Below are 16,193 nucleotides of genomic sequence, written 5' to 3' on the forward strand. Positions count from 1 at the left end.
ACGCCAAGGAAGATCCGAAAAGACGTTTGCAAAGAAATGGTACAGTTCCTCGTGTACCCATTTCACGTTTTACAACGGTTTTGCGCAGATGTGGCAGGTGGGAACAGACTACATTTTAAAAGAAAAATGGCTACATCCGCTTACCAGGTAATTTAGCTGCCAATTTTCAGGTTGATTTCTCTCTTAATGCAAATGTTCTCTCGTTTTCAGGGCAATAGTGGCTTTTGTTGCTGTGTCAGTGTTAAAACTGATTATCTTTTGCCGTTAGTTCTCACCAGCGTGCTCTAAAAAGAGGGACGAATCCACACACAGGAGACGCGAGGCCTAGGCCTACTTCGCACTCACGGCCACGCTCGCACTACTTAGGCCTACCAAATACTAGCCCCACTAGTGTGGCACGGATCACTCCCGATTTATCCTTGGCCACACATCCGTCTACGCAATTTTGTGTCGGCGTATTGAACATTCCGGCGCACCCACTTATCATCGTGGGTGCAATTTCTTTTGCACACGAACATGATTCTTGACCTTTCCGCTTTCTAAAAACCATTTATTGAATGATTTTATTCATGTTATTCAGGTATTTTCCAGTCTTTTTGCCTTTATCCATTCAATCTAACGGGCTCGCTCTCTCAGTCGCCATCTTTAAAATAAGGTTGTTGAGCATTACGTCACTTGACCCCTCATCGTTTTGACGGCCGTTCCATGTCAAGACATGTAATACACGGACTGAGCGATAAGATACTACATGTACCAATGGGCTCTTCCAAAACTTTGGCAGCAGTTTAGTTATCTTGACATGGAACAGCCATCGAGACGATGAGGGGGCAAGTGACGTAATGGCAATTTATTCCAATTTATCTCATCCTGGTGATGCTTTCTTCCCATCATGCCTAGTCCGAGTATTGGACCCTACACTGAACATAACGGCGCTCAGGAATTAGTCATGCCCCAAGAAAGGGTGCTTAGTTCATGAATAATAATGCACCGCTAAAGAGCGTGCCATGCAGAACTGCGGTTTTCAGCAGTGTGCATGAGCAATTGTTCATTGGATTTTGAGCACGTGAGGTATGCTCAGAATATTTCGGGTAAGCCTGCCAGATTCTACAAGACTGGTTTTCTGGTAGGTCGTCTTTTGTGAATATAGCGCCCTCTACTGGTCATGTTATTTGGCTGTGCTTGCCAGCACATGCCGCCTGCATGGTGCAATGGCCAAAATAGGAAAACCAGTCTTAGGGCTAGACTACTCGGCAATCAGTCGCCCGACCATTTCCCAATGTTTAAAAAGCCAATATGTAGAGTCTAAGTTACTTGGACCACATCACATGCTCATTTTGGCAACATCTGATAGTCATTCAGCCTATGTACAGTCGAACTCGTTAATAACAGGTCCTTTGGACTTGGCCAATTACCTTGTTATGACAGGACCCTTGTATTATCAGGAATGCAAACAGTGAAAATCAAAGGATTGAGACCTAAAAATTTCCTTGTTAGAAGCAGAATCTTGTATTTAACATTGCTCTAATTAACCAGGTCTTGTATTTAACATTGCTCTAATTAATGAGGTCTTGAATTTAACATAGCTCTAATTAACGAGGTCATGTATTTAACATTGCTCTAATTAACGAGATCTTGGATTTAACATTGCTCTCATTAACGAGGGCTTTTATTTAACAAAGCTCTAATTAACAAAGTTCCACAGTACTTTCATTTTGTTGATGTTATATGTCTGACAGTCTAACTTCAAAATGGGTGTTTGTTGTCAACATGACCCCAAAAAACAAAGAATTTAAGATTTGACGTGTCACACATCCTGCTCGTTTGATAAATCCCCCTTTGTATTCATCACACTCCCAGAGAGGGACTAGCGGGCGCCTGTCAATGCTCGAAAAGTCTCTGGAGAGACGACGTGTGAACAAGGAACACAACAGCAACTTCCGAGCTGGTCATGTGCCAGTACACGAAGACCACCTGCACAAGACGGGGCTTCGCGGGAGAAAGCGTTACTTTGCCTACTGCTTCCTTCTGTTATTGTACGTCGCTGCTGTTGGCAACTTAGCAGTGAGTAGAGTTGTAAATGTTTGATGGGGCCGCACGGACATCAAGGAGTTTCACAAAGTTGCAGGTAGCGACCGCGCCGCGCTGGTGCAAACAACTGCAACGAGCTTGCGCATATGTACTGATCAAAGAAAAGATTGTGTAACTCGATGCTCGGACTGGCTGGTGCGTGCTTATGTCGCCATGGTCACTGTTTTCACTGGCGGGGTACGTGCCATTTTGCGAGAATCCCAGATGTCCGCGCTGCCCCGTAACTTTATTTTGTGCAAATTTGGAACTTGACCAAATTTTTCATCCTCTTTCAGCGTGATGAGAGACTTTGAGATGCTGAGGGCAGTCATGCTGATCCTTTTTCGCATATTTCGCATTCTCATATGTGCACATGCTCAGAACAATGTGCGTGTGCTCAGAACTGCTACAAAGGACCGTTATGTTTGCCACCACCAAGAGCCTTAACCATTTCCAGCCGGGGCATTAATCAATGTTGATGATGCTGGGGCGGGATATTTATCATTTTTTCTGTTTTCAAAATTCTTAAAAAATTCCTATCTTCATTTACTGAACACTTACAAACACGTGAAGGCATGTCTGGTGTCCACTCTAGCCAGACAGACAAAATCTATTGACGCCCGAGTATTTCAGCCAGGCCTGCAGCCTTGTAAAAAGAGCCCAGATTTTGTGGTGTTACATAATATTCTTTTGTTCACGAACCTGGCTCAGTGTGCGCTACTGACCTCTTTTCAATAGGGGCCAGATTAGCAGGCAGCGGTGCTGTGTGGCTCATCGCTGCGGTGGTGGAGCGCCTTTGTCCCCGTTGGTAATCAGCTGGCTCTAAATACCCCAAACCATGGTATACCATGGTTTCAAACAAGGCAGGATTATCTCCACTTTTGAGAGTGAAAAACTGTTGGTAATGCCCAGCAGCCTGGTCTTTTGTTCCAAGTACGGTCTTTTGTTACAAGGCCCTGTTCCCTTTGTCCGAGTTCGGAGACCCCGGCCACACATATAAAGCATACGTGTCCGGATCCAGTGTCCCCAGCAGGAAGTGGTTAAGGTTTCCCACTATCCTTGGAGCCAATTCATTTCAACCATGCATGCTATGTAAATAAGGAAAAACCTTACATAAGGTCCGTATTTTGCATAGTTTAGAAATCATGACTGACTTAAAGAGAGAGAAAAAAAACTGAAAACTGTACCAACTTGTCTTCTCATTTATTGCTGGTCAAACTTTTTGTTTTCCAAAGACTAAGTGCCCACGAGTTTTCAAATGAATTGATAGTTCTTTGGTACGAGCTCACCACACAGGCGGCAAATATATGCAAGTTGGACATGGAGCACGCTGAGTACGCGCAGCGATTTTATTCTGGAATGTATAGTCTTTGTATGCACACCAAACGCGTGCAAGAACCGGGTTGGAAAACTTGGTGCCACTCTGTCTTTCTTTTACTGGTGAGGGTACACTTCAACTGAGGGTAGATTTCACCTACCAGTATTTTTCAGCCGTCAGTTCCCGCCCAAAAAAAGGGATTTCTAATCATAGTTTTTCAAAATGTCACATTATCAATTCTATCAGAACATTCACCCTAAAACTCTTACGCCTACCTACATGCACCTAGGCTAGAAACCCTGCCAGACAAATCAGTCTGCATCATTTGTGGAAGTGGCCTGCCTGCCCAGTGTAACAAGATCTAACAGGTCAACTCTCCCCAAGGCCAAACGGCCTGGGAGTCTGTGGTTGCCAGTCACCACAAGATCCAACAGGTCAACTCTCCCCAAGGCCTAACGGCCTGGGAGTCTGTGGTTGCCAGTCACCACAAGATCCAACAGTGGCATTGATCAATGGGACTAGCTCCCATTGTCTCCACGTGACCAGTTTGTTTGGCTGCTGTTGATGGCCCAGTGCATCAAAGGGCATCAGACTTTGCACTGTGCTGCATCTGGCAGTGTTATGGTTAAATTCTTTTGCCTGTTTCCTTTCAATACTCCATCCAGAGAGAATTGATTTTGTAAAGACAATTGGGGGATGTTTTCTTTGTCCTACTTTCAGATAACGGGCCTGATGATGTGGACCTTGCGCATTGACATGAACGGCTTACAGTCATTTCAGTTTCTCAAGGGTGGGGCGGTGCGATTCCTAGACGAGGTTGATATTGACAGCGTCGTCTCCTCACACGGAGAAATTGGCGGCTACGTAGGGCAGGACCTGGAGATAACGGGTCAAAGTTCAGCAGTAAGCATTGTTTGTGACCAGATTCCTAACTTTAGTCGTCACCCTAACGATCCCCAACCAGTCAAACTCTAGCACCAGGGCACCAGGGCTGTTGGAATCTGTTAGGATGAGTTCTGCGCTGGTAGAGGAGCTGTTTCATGTAGGACTAAGCATACCTCAAATAAACAGAGTCCAGCTGTTCGTGTGCACAGTTTACTATATGGTCTTGAGATTTGCAAGGATGTGGACGGTTGCTAGGTAATCACCCAAGAATGTTAGACTTAAGATAATTTTTGTCAGTCATTTTGTGGTAATTGGAATCAGAGCATATTGATGTTCAGTTGTCCATAACTATCTTCTTAATTATAATTATCCTCTTGTTTTGCTAGGTGCAGGTGGTTGCGTATGAGAAACCTGTTGCTTCAGGTAGGTTGTTGCAAAATGGACTTGAAATGATTAACCCTAACGGCCTAGGCCCTTTTGGCTAGGATGCGCCCTCAATCCTTCAAAATCCTCCGACTGCCCCCATGAAAAAATTGGATACAGCCTTCGTCCTCCAAAATCCTCCGATATTTTTGAATATGTTCTGTGGAAGGGTGCCTCAATGCCTCAATCCTTTAAAATCTTCCAGCAACTCCTCTCATTATGTTGCAACATTGTGTGTAGCCTTGGTCAAGGCATTCGTCATTCGTCGCAGCGTGCACCAGCCGCTCGCTGACCTAGGACGTACCCGCGCACGTACAGGTACACGTATATAGCTGCATACATTGCAAAATCAAGGCGAAGAGCGACCTCACGTGGCCTAAGAAATATGCAAATCAGCCAAACCGGGACAAATGCCTTGGTGCAGCCGTCCATGGAAGCTGTTTTGGACAGTGCTCATTATTCTTATGACAAGAACCGATGTTTTAAATACGCTTTTGGATCGGTTCATTGCTACATAGTAACTGCATAATTCAGGTGAAAGGTTAACTGAACGCATACTTGGCTATACATGTACATGACAAGTCAACAGTATTTATTTTGCCAGCTGATCAGAGTAACCAGAGATCGAGTTCGCCTTTGCTTTGCTGAGTGTGATTGATGTTTTTTCAAATGACTAGTGCTATGGGCTTTGTATCTGCTCTGAGGAGCTCCGAGCAGAAAGGTGTAGCCTGACAAATAACAGATTTCCCGTAGCCTGTTGGCAAAGTCACAAAAACGTTGTGACCCTGCAGAAAGTATTCTAAGGCTTGCCGCTGCTCGGCATAGAAATCACCCAACATTCATTTGTCTGCAGCAGAATTCAAGCAAAAAGACAACTCTTCGTGCTGCAGTCGTCTTGAATGGTCCGCCATTTTACATGGTTATCATGCATGCCAGTTCACGTTGATGTATTATGCATGTGTCTACTTATTATGCAGTGAGATTGGTCACTGTGCACTCATCGCACGCCTGCATCTATTCATATTCGCACACGAGGTCGTGCGCTAGAAGTCCAAAAGTAAAGAAAAACAGAAGCTTCTGCAGACGGTTGCAGAAAGGTATTCGTCCTGGTTCAGTTGATTTGCATATTTCTTAGGCTGCGTGAGGTCGGTCTTCTCCTTGATTTTTGCAATTTATGCAAGTATGTACACTACATGTATATACGCAGGTACGTACTACATGTACGTCAGCGAGCGGCTGGTGCGCGCTGCGCTGCGCTGAATGCCTTGACCAAGGCTACATTGTGTATGGTATCCTGGAGCAGTATGGATGATTTCACATATAATGTGGCCATGATTTGATGCATGGCTGAATATAAACAACACAAGGTCTGACCTATAACCTCGAGACAATGTATCCTTCAAAAGCAGGAATGGAGTATTATCGTGGCAGCCTCAATCCTCCAAAACCGTCCAGTGGATCTTGAAGGGTTGGGGATGGCTACGGTTAATCTGAGTCTTTTCAATAACCAATGTGAAATGTCAAAGTCTCCAGAATAAACCCCCTGAACTTTCCCATTTGGAATCTTGTACAGTTGAAGTGAGTAGTGGAGAGACTGTCATGCGAGGTCGCAAGGGGTTAAAGGTCGTCAATCCGAGGTCAGGTGCAACGGTCTTCCACACCGACACCAGCAAGGAGGCGGTCTTGCCCACACAGATGGACACGATGCAGTCCCCACTAATCACCACGAACAGGGTACAAGTGCCGCTTGTTAGCATAGCATCATTAGGCCAGAATAGAGGTTGGAGGAACTTGTAAATATTTCTGTAAATTTGTCTAAATTAGGATGGTGAAGTTCCTTTGCAGATAGACTATCAAGTAAAATTGATTGTACTTCATATTAATCAGTTTTCAGTTTTGATGGTGATGGATTGAAATTATTTACCAGCTGAACTAAATTCCCAAAAGAAATGATTTTAGTACTGATTTCAGTCCCAAATAAAAGCTCTGGGAAGTTGGTAAAAAGTTTGCGATCTCTAATCATTATAAAGAATGGTTTTAATCATGGCAGTCATTGACCTCATTCTTAAACCTAACCCTGAGGGTACTGTGGCCAGAAACCCTGCCAGACACATCAGTCTGCATTATTTGTGGAAGTGGCCTGCCTGCCCAGTGTAACAAGATCCAACAGGTCAACTCTCCCCAAGGCCTAACGGCCTGGGAGTCTGTGGTTGCCAGTCACCACAAGATCCAACAGGTCAACTCTCCCCAAGGCCTAACGGCCTAGGAGTCTGTGGTTGCCAGTCACCACAAGATCCAACAGGTCAACTCTCCCCAAGGCCTAACGGCCTGGGAGTCTGTGGTTGCCAGTCACCACAAGATCCAACAGGTCAACTCTCCCCAAGGCCTAACGGCCTAGGAGTCTGTGGTTGCCAGTCACCACAAGATCCAACAGGTCAACTCTCCCCAAGGCCTAACGGCCTGGGAGTCTGTGGTTGCCAGTCACCACAAGATCCAATAGGTCAACTCTCCCCAAGGCCTAACGGCCTGGGAGTCTGTGGTTGCCAGTCACCACAAGATCCAACAGTGGCATTGATCAATGGGACTAGCTCCCATTGTCTCCACATGACCGGTTTGTTTGGCTGCTGTTGATTGGCCAGTGCATCAAAGGGCATCAGTCTTTTACACCTGATGCACTGTGCTGCATCTGGCAGGGTTAAAATTAATGGAAAAATGAGTTGTGAAGTTTCATTACTGAATATTCATGACACTATGACTGTTGTCCAGCAATTGAAACATTTCCCGGTCAACTTTACCACTCAGATTGTGAGCGACACGCAAGACGATCTCACCGTAAGTTCTGATGGGCTGGTGGAGTTTCTCAGCAGCGATGTTCTAGATTTGTCCTCTAAACAACTGCAGGCTGAGGCGAGAGACATTCTCCTGACATCGGTGAGCCAAGTTTGGAAAATTGAATCAACAGTCGCACTTGTCAAAACTAAACTGATATTCTTGTCATAGATCAGAAGCTTGAAAATTGCAGTTGTAATGATCTTAGGGGCACCAAAACCTAACAAGTGGAATTTAACCCAAATTACCCACCTAACCATTTCTGTTCTCTGCAGAGGTCAACACTCATACTAGACGGCAGTGCAGGCACATTCCTCAATGCTACGTTGCTGCCCAAAGCCAGCACCAGTGTAGGCAACAGACCCAAAGCTTCCGTTTTCAAGCTGTGCGCGTGCAAGACTTCAGGCCGGATATTCCAAGTGAGGGTGCAATCTAGCGTGCAACACCCGTGTGCTAATTTGGCCAGTGACTTCAACCTGTGCACTTAACTGCTCACTGCCTGTGTTAAGGCCAGTTCATACTCGATGCGAATGCAAACATAAATGTGAGGCACGTATGTTCATGCCCCTCACTTTAGTTGGTGTGCATGCGCACTGAATGCCACTACAGCGCCAGAGGCCAGTAAAATGGCTCTTGACTCGGGCAGGTGGACCCCAAAAGTAATCGATCAACATCAAGCTCAGATAAAGTTGTTTGCCCTTCATTTCCATACCGATTAGTATTTCAACACTGAAAGTCCCTTTTGCTAACTTGCACACGATAAAAATCTATTTTCTGCCAAATTTTTGCCTGTCTTTGTCTCGTGCCTCCAAAGTAAGAGAGTCAGAAGTTGGAAGTGAAGCCAACATTTTAGAGGGGATTTTTTCAGTTTTGCCGAGTTTTCCCTGACATTTTTCTACTTGTGAATGGTGAAGAATATCATGAACACTCTAATGAGAGAGTATCATGCAAGAAGGAAACCGTATGAAAGTTTTTGTTTGTCCCTTTTAGTCAGGCAATTTGCCGTGATTGTACGTGTTTGTGCAATGCAGTAGGTTAACTTGTACCCATACGCACTCGTATCCAGGGATGTGTACGTGCCTAAAATCAGGACATCTCATTTTTGACAGCTGCTAAACTCAGTGTGGAAATTTAAATCCGCATGAAAAACGAACTGCATTTCAGAAAAGTGGCTCTTGATCTTGAAAAAAATGAGCTGATAGATACAAAAAATATCAGTCTTCCAGACAGTATCACCGATGATCTGAGGGGAATTTGACAAAAGTGTGAAAATCCAGCACTAGGTAAGGTGACAAACACGGAAAATGACGAAAATGGGTCCCAATGAAAAACGAAGTGAATTTCAAATAACGGTTTTCTTCCTAGCAGTAATAACCTTTTTTATGCATAAGAGTTACTAGTCTTTCATGTGGCATCAAAGTTATTTCAGGGTAAACTCTGCAAACTTGGGAAAATTAGACACAAATTTGAGTAAAAGAAACGATTTTCTTCCTAGCAGTAATAACCTTTTTTGTACATAAGAGTTACTATAAGTCTTTCATGTGGCATCAAAGTTATTCGAAGGTAAACTCGGCAAAATTGAGAAAATTGGACACAAAGCTACATGTAGGTAACAAAATGAAAATATTTCATAATCATATTTTGTCAAAAAATTGACATTTTCCACTTTCTTTGATTTTTTCCGGCGATCTTTTTCCCCAGAAGCTATTATCACCATTTGATAGACTCGTGGCAATTTATTCACACGCAAGGTCTTCAAGGGGAATAGCAGTACTATCCCCCACATGGGTCACCACTGATATACGTCGTCTGCTAGAATAATTTTTTCAGGCCGACGACCATGATGTCAGTCTGCACTATTGCACATGTGCGAATACACAAACTAAATGCATGCACGGTCTGTGGGGACCAAACATACGTGGAAGTTGTGACGTCAGATCAAAATGCTCATGCTGTGAATTCACAAAAGTGGAACATGTCAGCTTAAATTTCACTGTAAAGATTTTCTGAGGTCAAATTTGCTTCACCTTCGGGCCTGATGTATGCACTGGCCCAAAGTTGACATTCAGTCGTAAAATAATCCAAGCATTACTGTTATCCAACACCTGAGTACAGTTTGAGTTCGGCGTTCGTGCAAAAGCATAAACGTGTTTGTTTTGTGCATATTCAGACGAAAAATTCTTGCACTTCACATCACACATGTGCACCAATTAGTGGAGGCTTACAATTTCTTAAGTAACCGGGGGTGTGAGAATTCAGCTTTTTAGCTGATTTCAGCATTTTTTGAAGATGCTGACCCTGAATTTCAGGGGTTTTTTTTGTACACCTTGTATGTACACAATTTTTTTCAGCTTTAATTTTAAGTGACCACTCACACCCCTGGTAACTTTGTTGTTCAAACCTTGGTTTTTATTCAGAAACATACGGCTCATCTTTGAGCAATAATTTTATTACAGTTCGTATCATGGCTTACAAATTTTATTTTCTCTGGGCTGGTTTGATCAAGGCCCACTCAATTAAAGACCAATGACATCGTTCTTTCATACCTGTGTCATCATGGTTTATTGTAAATACCTTTTTTCTGTTCAGTTTAACTTATTTGAACAAGTCTGCATGAATAATTTGTTGCACTGTCTTAGAAAGTTTCACAAATGCATTAGTAAACAGACAAAGAAGGTATGTCACCAAGCAGGGCCTGTGAAGCCTGGTTTCCATATGGTCATTTGTAGTGCAACACCCAAAAAATTAAACAAAATGGCGTTCGAAACTCGGACAATTTTCCCCCCCCAACATGCCTTTTTTTAGGGGCAATGTTGCCTCTTGAAGCCAAACTGATACTCCAGTTAGATGTAGTTTGTTTATGGTAAGCTATTTTGTTGACAATTAGGGCTGCATGTGCTAGTAATAAGGAGAAAATTGACAAAAGGAGTGGCACTAAGGAACATTGTATGCCCGTCATGCCAGCGTGTGTGATTCTATAGGCCTACTCAGCAACTTGACGCAGTCAGGCGTCAAAGTTGGATTGGGCTCAACGTCTGGGACCAGTTTGCGTTTGTGGCGACATGTCCGTTTGACATGGTTTCCATTTGCCAGTTCCAGTTTCAGTTTGCATTTTGATTGCGTTGCTCTCTGTGTTTCTCACGCTGATACGGAAACCACGCTTTATTGTATGAAAAAAGAGCAAAGGTCACTCCAGTCCCTCCAAACTTTAAGCTTTGCAACTTGGGTGAAAATTGTTACATCCGTTTTCTCAGTGTTATTTATTGACGAAGTGTGCAATGTTTTATAATTCAAAGTTACAGTTTTTGTGTTTTTAAGTAAAGGTAATGTAAATCTATCCATCGTCTTGGCTAATAGTCAAGACAGTTGCAAGTAACAATAAATACCAAAACAAAAGTGAATTTTCCTAATAGTCTAAGAAAATGTTTGTAATTCTAAAAACCACCAAATTCTGTCAAAACCTCACACCTTGTTTTGATAGATTTTGACAGACTTGGGACTACACGTATACAGCTCACGGTGTGTCACTCAACACAGGGAATGACAGCTCCTTGTAGGTTGAATACATACCACTGGACAGCTGGGGTGTTGGAATATGATGGTTTCAGGAATAGCCTATGGCAACTTTAATCCAGGACACTTCTATTTCAATTTTTCTTTTCATTTTCAAACTTTTGTCTTGCAAGACACAACCAAGCTATTGTGTTTGATTTGGTATCGCAAACAAACCTGCAACTTTTCCAAAACCTTTTAATGGAGACAACGGTTTAAAGAAAACCTCTGATGAAACAAAATGTCGCGTGTGATAATGAAGAATACAACATGACCCGTTGCTATGGTGTCCCTGGTGGAAACTGACGGCAAATGCAGAATTCAATGGAGACTCGGTCATCCCGACAGTCTTCATACTTTCGGTATTGGGAAACTTGCTTCAGCTGAAAAGGAAACAAAAAAAGCAAGGCCTCAACAAAGGAAACAGTTGATGAGTCGGTGTGTGGGGGATTTTGTGGGGAAAGGTTATTGTTGGATCCTGAATGGCTCACAGCCAATCAGCAATGGCAGCCCTGTGGACTGGGTAGAGACACTTCTCATGCCACTCGTGCAGCAACAGAGAAAAAACTGACAGGATTTTGAAGACCAAGTTGAAATATGGTGACCAGCTGATACAATGATCTGGCAATGTTAATGAGAGAACTTGTGTTTTGCCTTGCCATTGAAAAAGTTGTCTTCAGTCTGGGAGCTGCTAGCGATCTGCTGTGTTCAAATATGCCATTTCGGCAGAAAAAGCAGCACCACGCTGACGACCTGAGAGGTATCAGCTTCAAAATGTTGATTTTACATGACAGGCAGATATTGTAATTCTTGATGAAAGCCTGGGCTGATGAAGCCAATTTGAGCAAGTCTGAACATTTTATGAGTTTGAGTATTCTATCGTTCCACATCTGTGCTACTCACCGAGTCAACAGTTGCTTTGTTATCGATCGTTGTTTGCCAAACTGATGGCCCTTCGTTGGATGTGAACGTGATGTGGTAGTAAGCTGTGAAGACGCCGGCGTATTCATGCTCATAGGCTGCAATGCTGGTGACGTTAGCTAGCTTGATGTCCATGCAAGTTGTTGTGAGGTTATTGTTGGTGGGATCTTGTTTCAGTAAGGCATCCTATCGAGATCAGACACAAACGTTTTTAAGGCTCTGCTGACCAAGCCAAGTGTTGTTTAATGCTTAAAGCTCAGCTTAGAGAGAGTCGGATACATGTACCAGCCCATTTAAATAAAAGGGACAGATTATTTTCGCTTAGCAGTTTCAAGAAATTGGACTGAGATTTGACAGAACATCTACAATTTATCCTCACTCAGTGTGAGGCCAACTTAAATGTATATTTAGATAATACAGGCAAGAGCTGTACATTGGGAGATGTGACATGAGGATGTGCATGACATGGAGAAAGATGCCATTTTGTTCCCCAAATGGTGGGTTGCTATGGGTGGGGTTACACAGCCCTAATTGAGCAGAAAATGGTTGCCAATTATAATGTTTCAAGGTATTAACAATCAACAGGCCAAAGCTGGAGATGACTGATCATTTCACAAGTAAGCATGCACGTGGACTCTGGAACCAAAATGGCTTCTAATCTGAAGTAGTCACAACTTCATCTACAAATGTTCAATATCCTCATTTGTTCTCACAAATTTGAGGTTTTGTCGCCAATCTTACAATTACCTTTGAGTGTTTCTGGTTGATCTCATCTACAGCTGCCTTTGCTAGTGAAAAATGTTCGTCTGTCCATCTGTCTTGCGGTAAAAACTAAGGGAAATTCACACAACAAATATCAGATGCATGTATCTAAGATTAAGATATTTGCCAAATCATTTTTTGTATTTACCCTAGCCATTACAGGTCCTTCAAAATCCGCCAGGAGGTTTTGAAGGATTTTGTTGGATTGAGGATGGCAGAGTCCTAGAGTCCAGGAAATTACTTTATAAAGTGTTGAAAGTTGAATACAAAGAATGTGCCATTGGTTTCATGCAGTCATACAGTTGAGCATTAATTAAAAAAGAACTTCATAGACACACAACCTTTGGACCGCCGCAAACACAGCTCCAATACGGTATGTTGGCACCACTGCAAGTCCTCGATCTGATTGGATAACAGAGATACACTGGTGACATCTCAAACTTCCTTTTTTCCACTCTCATGCTAACCAATTCCCACAAAAATCCAACACAGATTTTGTGGGATTTTGATGGAACAAGGCTACCGCACAGCGTTATTACTTTATCTATGATGCGCTGTTGCAACTTTGTGCAGGGAATGTACCATTGGTTCCCCACAGCAAAGGATTTTAGAAGATTCAGGAAGGGTTGCAGGCCATAATGTACGTCATTTTGCTGACTACATGTAGACCATGTTTAACACAAATTTACATTTCCAAGGTTTTTGCATAACCGTCATTAAGAAGGCTATACTGCAAAAATTACTATTAATTTTGTTGATTTTTAATATTGATATAGATAAATGGCATTGCTATGAAACAAAGAGTATGAATTTGTCTGGATTGCGACAAACCTTGCTACAACCTGGGTAAAGAGATTGTAGGAGTGCTTGGAGAGATGTCCGGATACATTGTGCAAGGCTGGGTAGTGAAGGAGAGATTTCATGGTGTGATGAAGATCATAGTGAACCTGTGTGGGATGGAGAAGAGCACTGTTGAGGCTGTGTCCAAATTGTGTGCCTATGGCTAGGTCTAGGTCTTCCCTGGTTGTAAATACACAGGCACAAGCTGACAACAGACATTTATGGCTATTGACTTCTCTGTAGACTATGGCTCACAACTGTGCATGGTACTACGTCGTGTGTTCATCAGAAGAGTCCAGGAGGACGTATTACATGTACACATATGCAAAGGGTATGATTATGCAAATTCATATTTTGTTTGAATGTGCACAAAACCTTAGTATCTCTCACAAGTGTAATGTCCTTAGCACACAATGGCAATGTTATTAAAATGTCCACCAATTTAATGCTAATAAATTTAACCAAACCCAAGGCATGTGACCAATTCATTTTTAAGGCAAACAACAAGACTTGAATGGTGTAACAATCACAGAAAAATCTTTCTTTGACTTACTATATATCTCTGACTGTTGATCAGTAGATTTCTCTCCCAGTCAGGGTGTTTCTCCATTACGTATCTAGGGACAATTATGCTCAGAAAGGGAAGGAAAATCTCAAGGTAGCTCCCTGGATGGTCAGTGTGATTGCCATGGTAACGGTCACCATGATCACCAAACAGAAACTGCCAAGAAATACATCAGAAAGTTTACCCCAGGGGACTTTTAACATGTTTGATCAACACAATTAATCAATAGAAAATGTATAAAAATTTGTCAATAATATAAACCTCCATTAACTATTAAAGTCTGGTTCTGATAAGGCCTACAAATATGAATAAAAAGATGGTAATGAAAAACAGGATAAATAGAAACCTCTGAGGAAAAGAGAATAACTTGGTAGAAATACGGCTATCACTTCAGCAATTTGGTCACAGCTGAAGAACTTACAATGACAAGGTTTGGTTGAGACTTCATCAGCTCTGTCAAAAGACGGACCAAGCTATCATCAATCTGAGTAGCTGAGTCAGGTTCTGGTCTGAGAGGACAAGCCAAAAAAAAAAGACACAATGTACTCTCTGCCGGTATGACCATGGTATTTACAAAGTTGGACTTTACCAATGTTGACCCTTGGAGATCATGTGTTCAAGATTTGTGAGACATTTCTCATGCCTTGTAACCTTTTTGAAACTGTCAGAGAGCAACATTTGCTATATTAAGATCTGACCGTGGCCCATGGCTGCTCGAGGGCTCCTCACACACTCAATCTCCATGGACGAGTTGGAGTCTCTGTGTGTGTCAAAACACAATGGCAATTTACTCAAGCATGAGATGAGTATAGATGTCATCCGCTACTGCAAACAGAATTCACAACAACATGTTCCATCGTCTTTCATGCAGAGTAAATGCCTCTATCAAGCTTACACCTCATCCGATATCAAGTGCTTCACTATGTCAAAACTCAACTGAAGTTTCCGGGTCAAAGTCCAACTATGGCAAACTTTTGCGTGTTGTTCTTTTTCACCTGCTGTGAGACAGCACAGGCATGACGTGATGTCAGTAAAGCAGAAATGGCTGAAGTTGACACCAGAAATGCCAATTAGAAACTTCTAAAACATTTCACGACAGAAAAAGTTAGAGTTAGGAAATAATTAGTTTGCTTGTAAATGAAAGCATTACCTGTGTTTGGCATTGACGTCAAAGGCTGCCCATTTAGCAGAGTAGTCCGAATTCAAGAAATCCTGTGTGTAGTTCATGATGTGTTCATGAATGAAGGTATCACCATCACACAGCCCAGCCAGAACACCTGGACGAATCTAGGTCAGAGGTCAAACCATAATTGATCAGTGACATTTATCACCCGGCATATACACCCCAGCGAGAACAACACGACAAACCTGAGGTTAAAATTGAGCTTAAACCATGTGTAAACACTGAATCACCATCACACAGCCCTGCCTGAACCTGAAAGGTCACAGGCCTGACCATAGTTGATAATTGACAATGTATCACATCACACAGCACAGACAGCATGCCTGGATGGAACTGGAAGTTCAAAGTTAACCAATTTCACATAACAGTGCTCATTCTATCAACTGCATCTAAAGTTCATTTGACTTTGATACTACATAGTGATCATGAAATCATATGATCCACTCGACGGTTTGGGAAATAACCTACATGTATCAGTCGCCATCTTTGTTAATGTCTCTCTACTGCTAAACTTCAAGCCAATTTAATGTTCCAAGTCAGGAAGTGCGCTCAACACTCAGCCAATCTGTCCAAATTGATCAACAAGCAGTCAACTTGTTTGGAGGTTGATTTCACTACATAAAAGGTAAAATTTTTGATAGAGAACAAATCTTCCATCATGTGCATGTATGCAAATCAGAATGTTCTACTCAAGTGAAAAAAAATAGTTCTATTTCCGATTACACATGTCTCACATCAGAAAACAGACCGATTTATTGTGCACCCACAACTCAATCCTAATTTGCCTAACCAAAAACTTCTCCCCTTAAGATGGCACAGGACTGCCGAAGTATATATACTCTCCAAGA

At 42.6% G+C, this 16,193-nt stretch overlaps 3 protein-coding genes across 3 annotated transcripts in view; 2 read left to right on the forward strand and 1 right to left on the reverse strand.

The window, feature by feature from the left end:
- On the forward strand, positions 1 to 10,923 carry sgcb (sarcoglycan beta). The gene is made up of 7 exons (XM_022230601.2): positions 1 to 147; positions 1,858 to 2,061; positions 4,106 to 4,288; positions 4,657 to 4,693; positions 6,267 to 6,427; positions 7,496 to 7,624; positions 7,798 to 10,923. Exons 1-7 carry the CDS (start codon positions 37 to 39, stop codon positions 8,008 to 8,010), a joined length of 1,038 nt encoding a protein of 345 aa, XP_022086293.2. The 5' UTR covers positions 1 to 36; the 3' UTR covers positions 8,011 to 10,923.
- LOC110976901 (uncharacterized) overlaps positions 10,058 to 16,193 on the reverse strand; it is an 18,885-nt gene continuing 12,749 nt past the window's right edge. Inside the window, exons 10-17 of the mRNA XM_022230602.2 lie at positions 15,313 to 15,449; positions 14,584 to 14,671; positions 14,151 to 14,318; positions 13,589 to 13,704; positions 13,099 to 13,159; positions 12,743 to 12,826; positions 11,978 to 12,181; positions 10,058 to 11,457 (exon numbers count right to left, since the gene is read on the reverse strand). Coding sequence (XP_022086294.2) covers positions 11,356 to 11,457; positions 11,978 to 12,181; positions 12,743 to 12,826; positions 13,099 to 13,159; positions 13,589 to 13,704; positions 14,151 to 14,318; positions 14,584 to 14,671; positions 15,313 to 15,449 — 960 coding nt within the window. The 3' untranslated portion in view covers positions 10,058 to 11,355. The remainder of the gene's footprint in view (positions 11,458 to 11,977; positions 12,182 to 12,742; positions 12,827 to 13,098; positions 13,160 to 13,588; positions 13,705 to 14,150; positions 14,319 to 14,583; positions 14,672 to 15,312; positions 15,450 to 16,193) is intronic.
- The window catches only part of LOC110976902 (uncharacterized), a 6,703-nt gene continuing 6,228 nt past the window's right edge, over positions 15,719 to 16,193 (forward strand). Inside the window, exon 1 of the mRNA XM_022230604.2 lies at positions 15,719 to 15,970. The gene's annotated coding sequence lies outside the window, so the exon portion shown is untranslated. The remainder of the gene's footprint in view (positions 15,971 to 16,193) is intronic.

The sequence above is a fragment of the Acanthaster planci genome, linkage group LG09 (assembly GCF_054643075.1).
Source record: "Acanthaster planci isolate LZ-2023a linkage group LG09, COTS_SCS, whole genome shotgun sequence".
Classification (NCBI taxonomy): Eukaryota; Metazoa; Echinodermata; class Asteroidea; order Valvatida; family Acanthasteridae; genus Acanthaster; species Acanthaster planci.

Bases quoted from the DNA above. Each gene is read 5' to 3' on its own strand.
- sgcb (XM_022230601.2), top strand. From the start codon at position 37: ATGGTACAGTTCCTCGTGTACCCATTTCACGTTTTACAACGGTTTTGC. The intron at 2,062-4,105 runs GTGAGTAGAGTT...TCCTACTTTCAG, and splicing joins CTGCTGTTGGCAACTTAGCA to ATAACGGGCCTGATGATGTG. The intron at 7,625-7,797 runs GTGAGCCAAGTT...TGTTCTCTGCAG, and splicing joins GAGACATTCTCCTGACATCG to AGGTCAACACTCATACTAGA.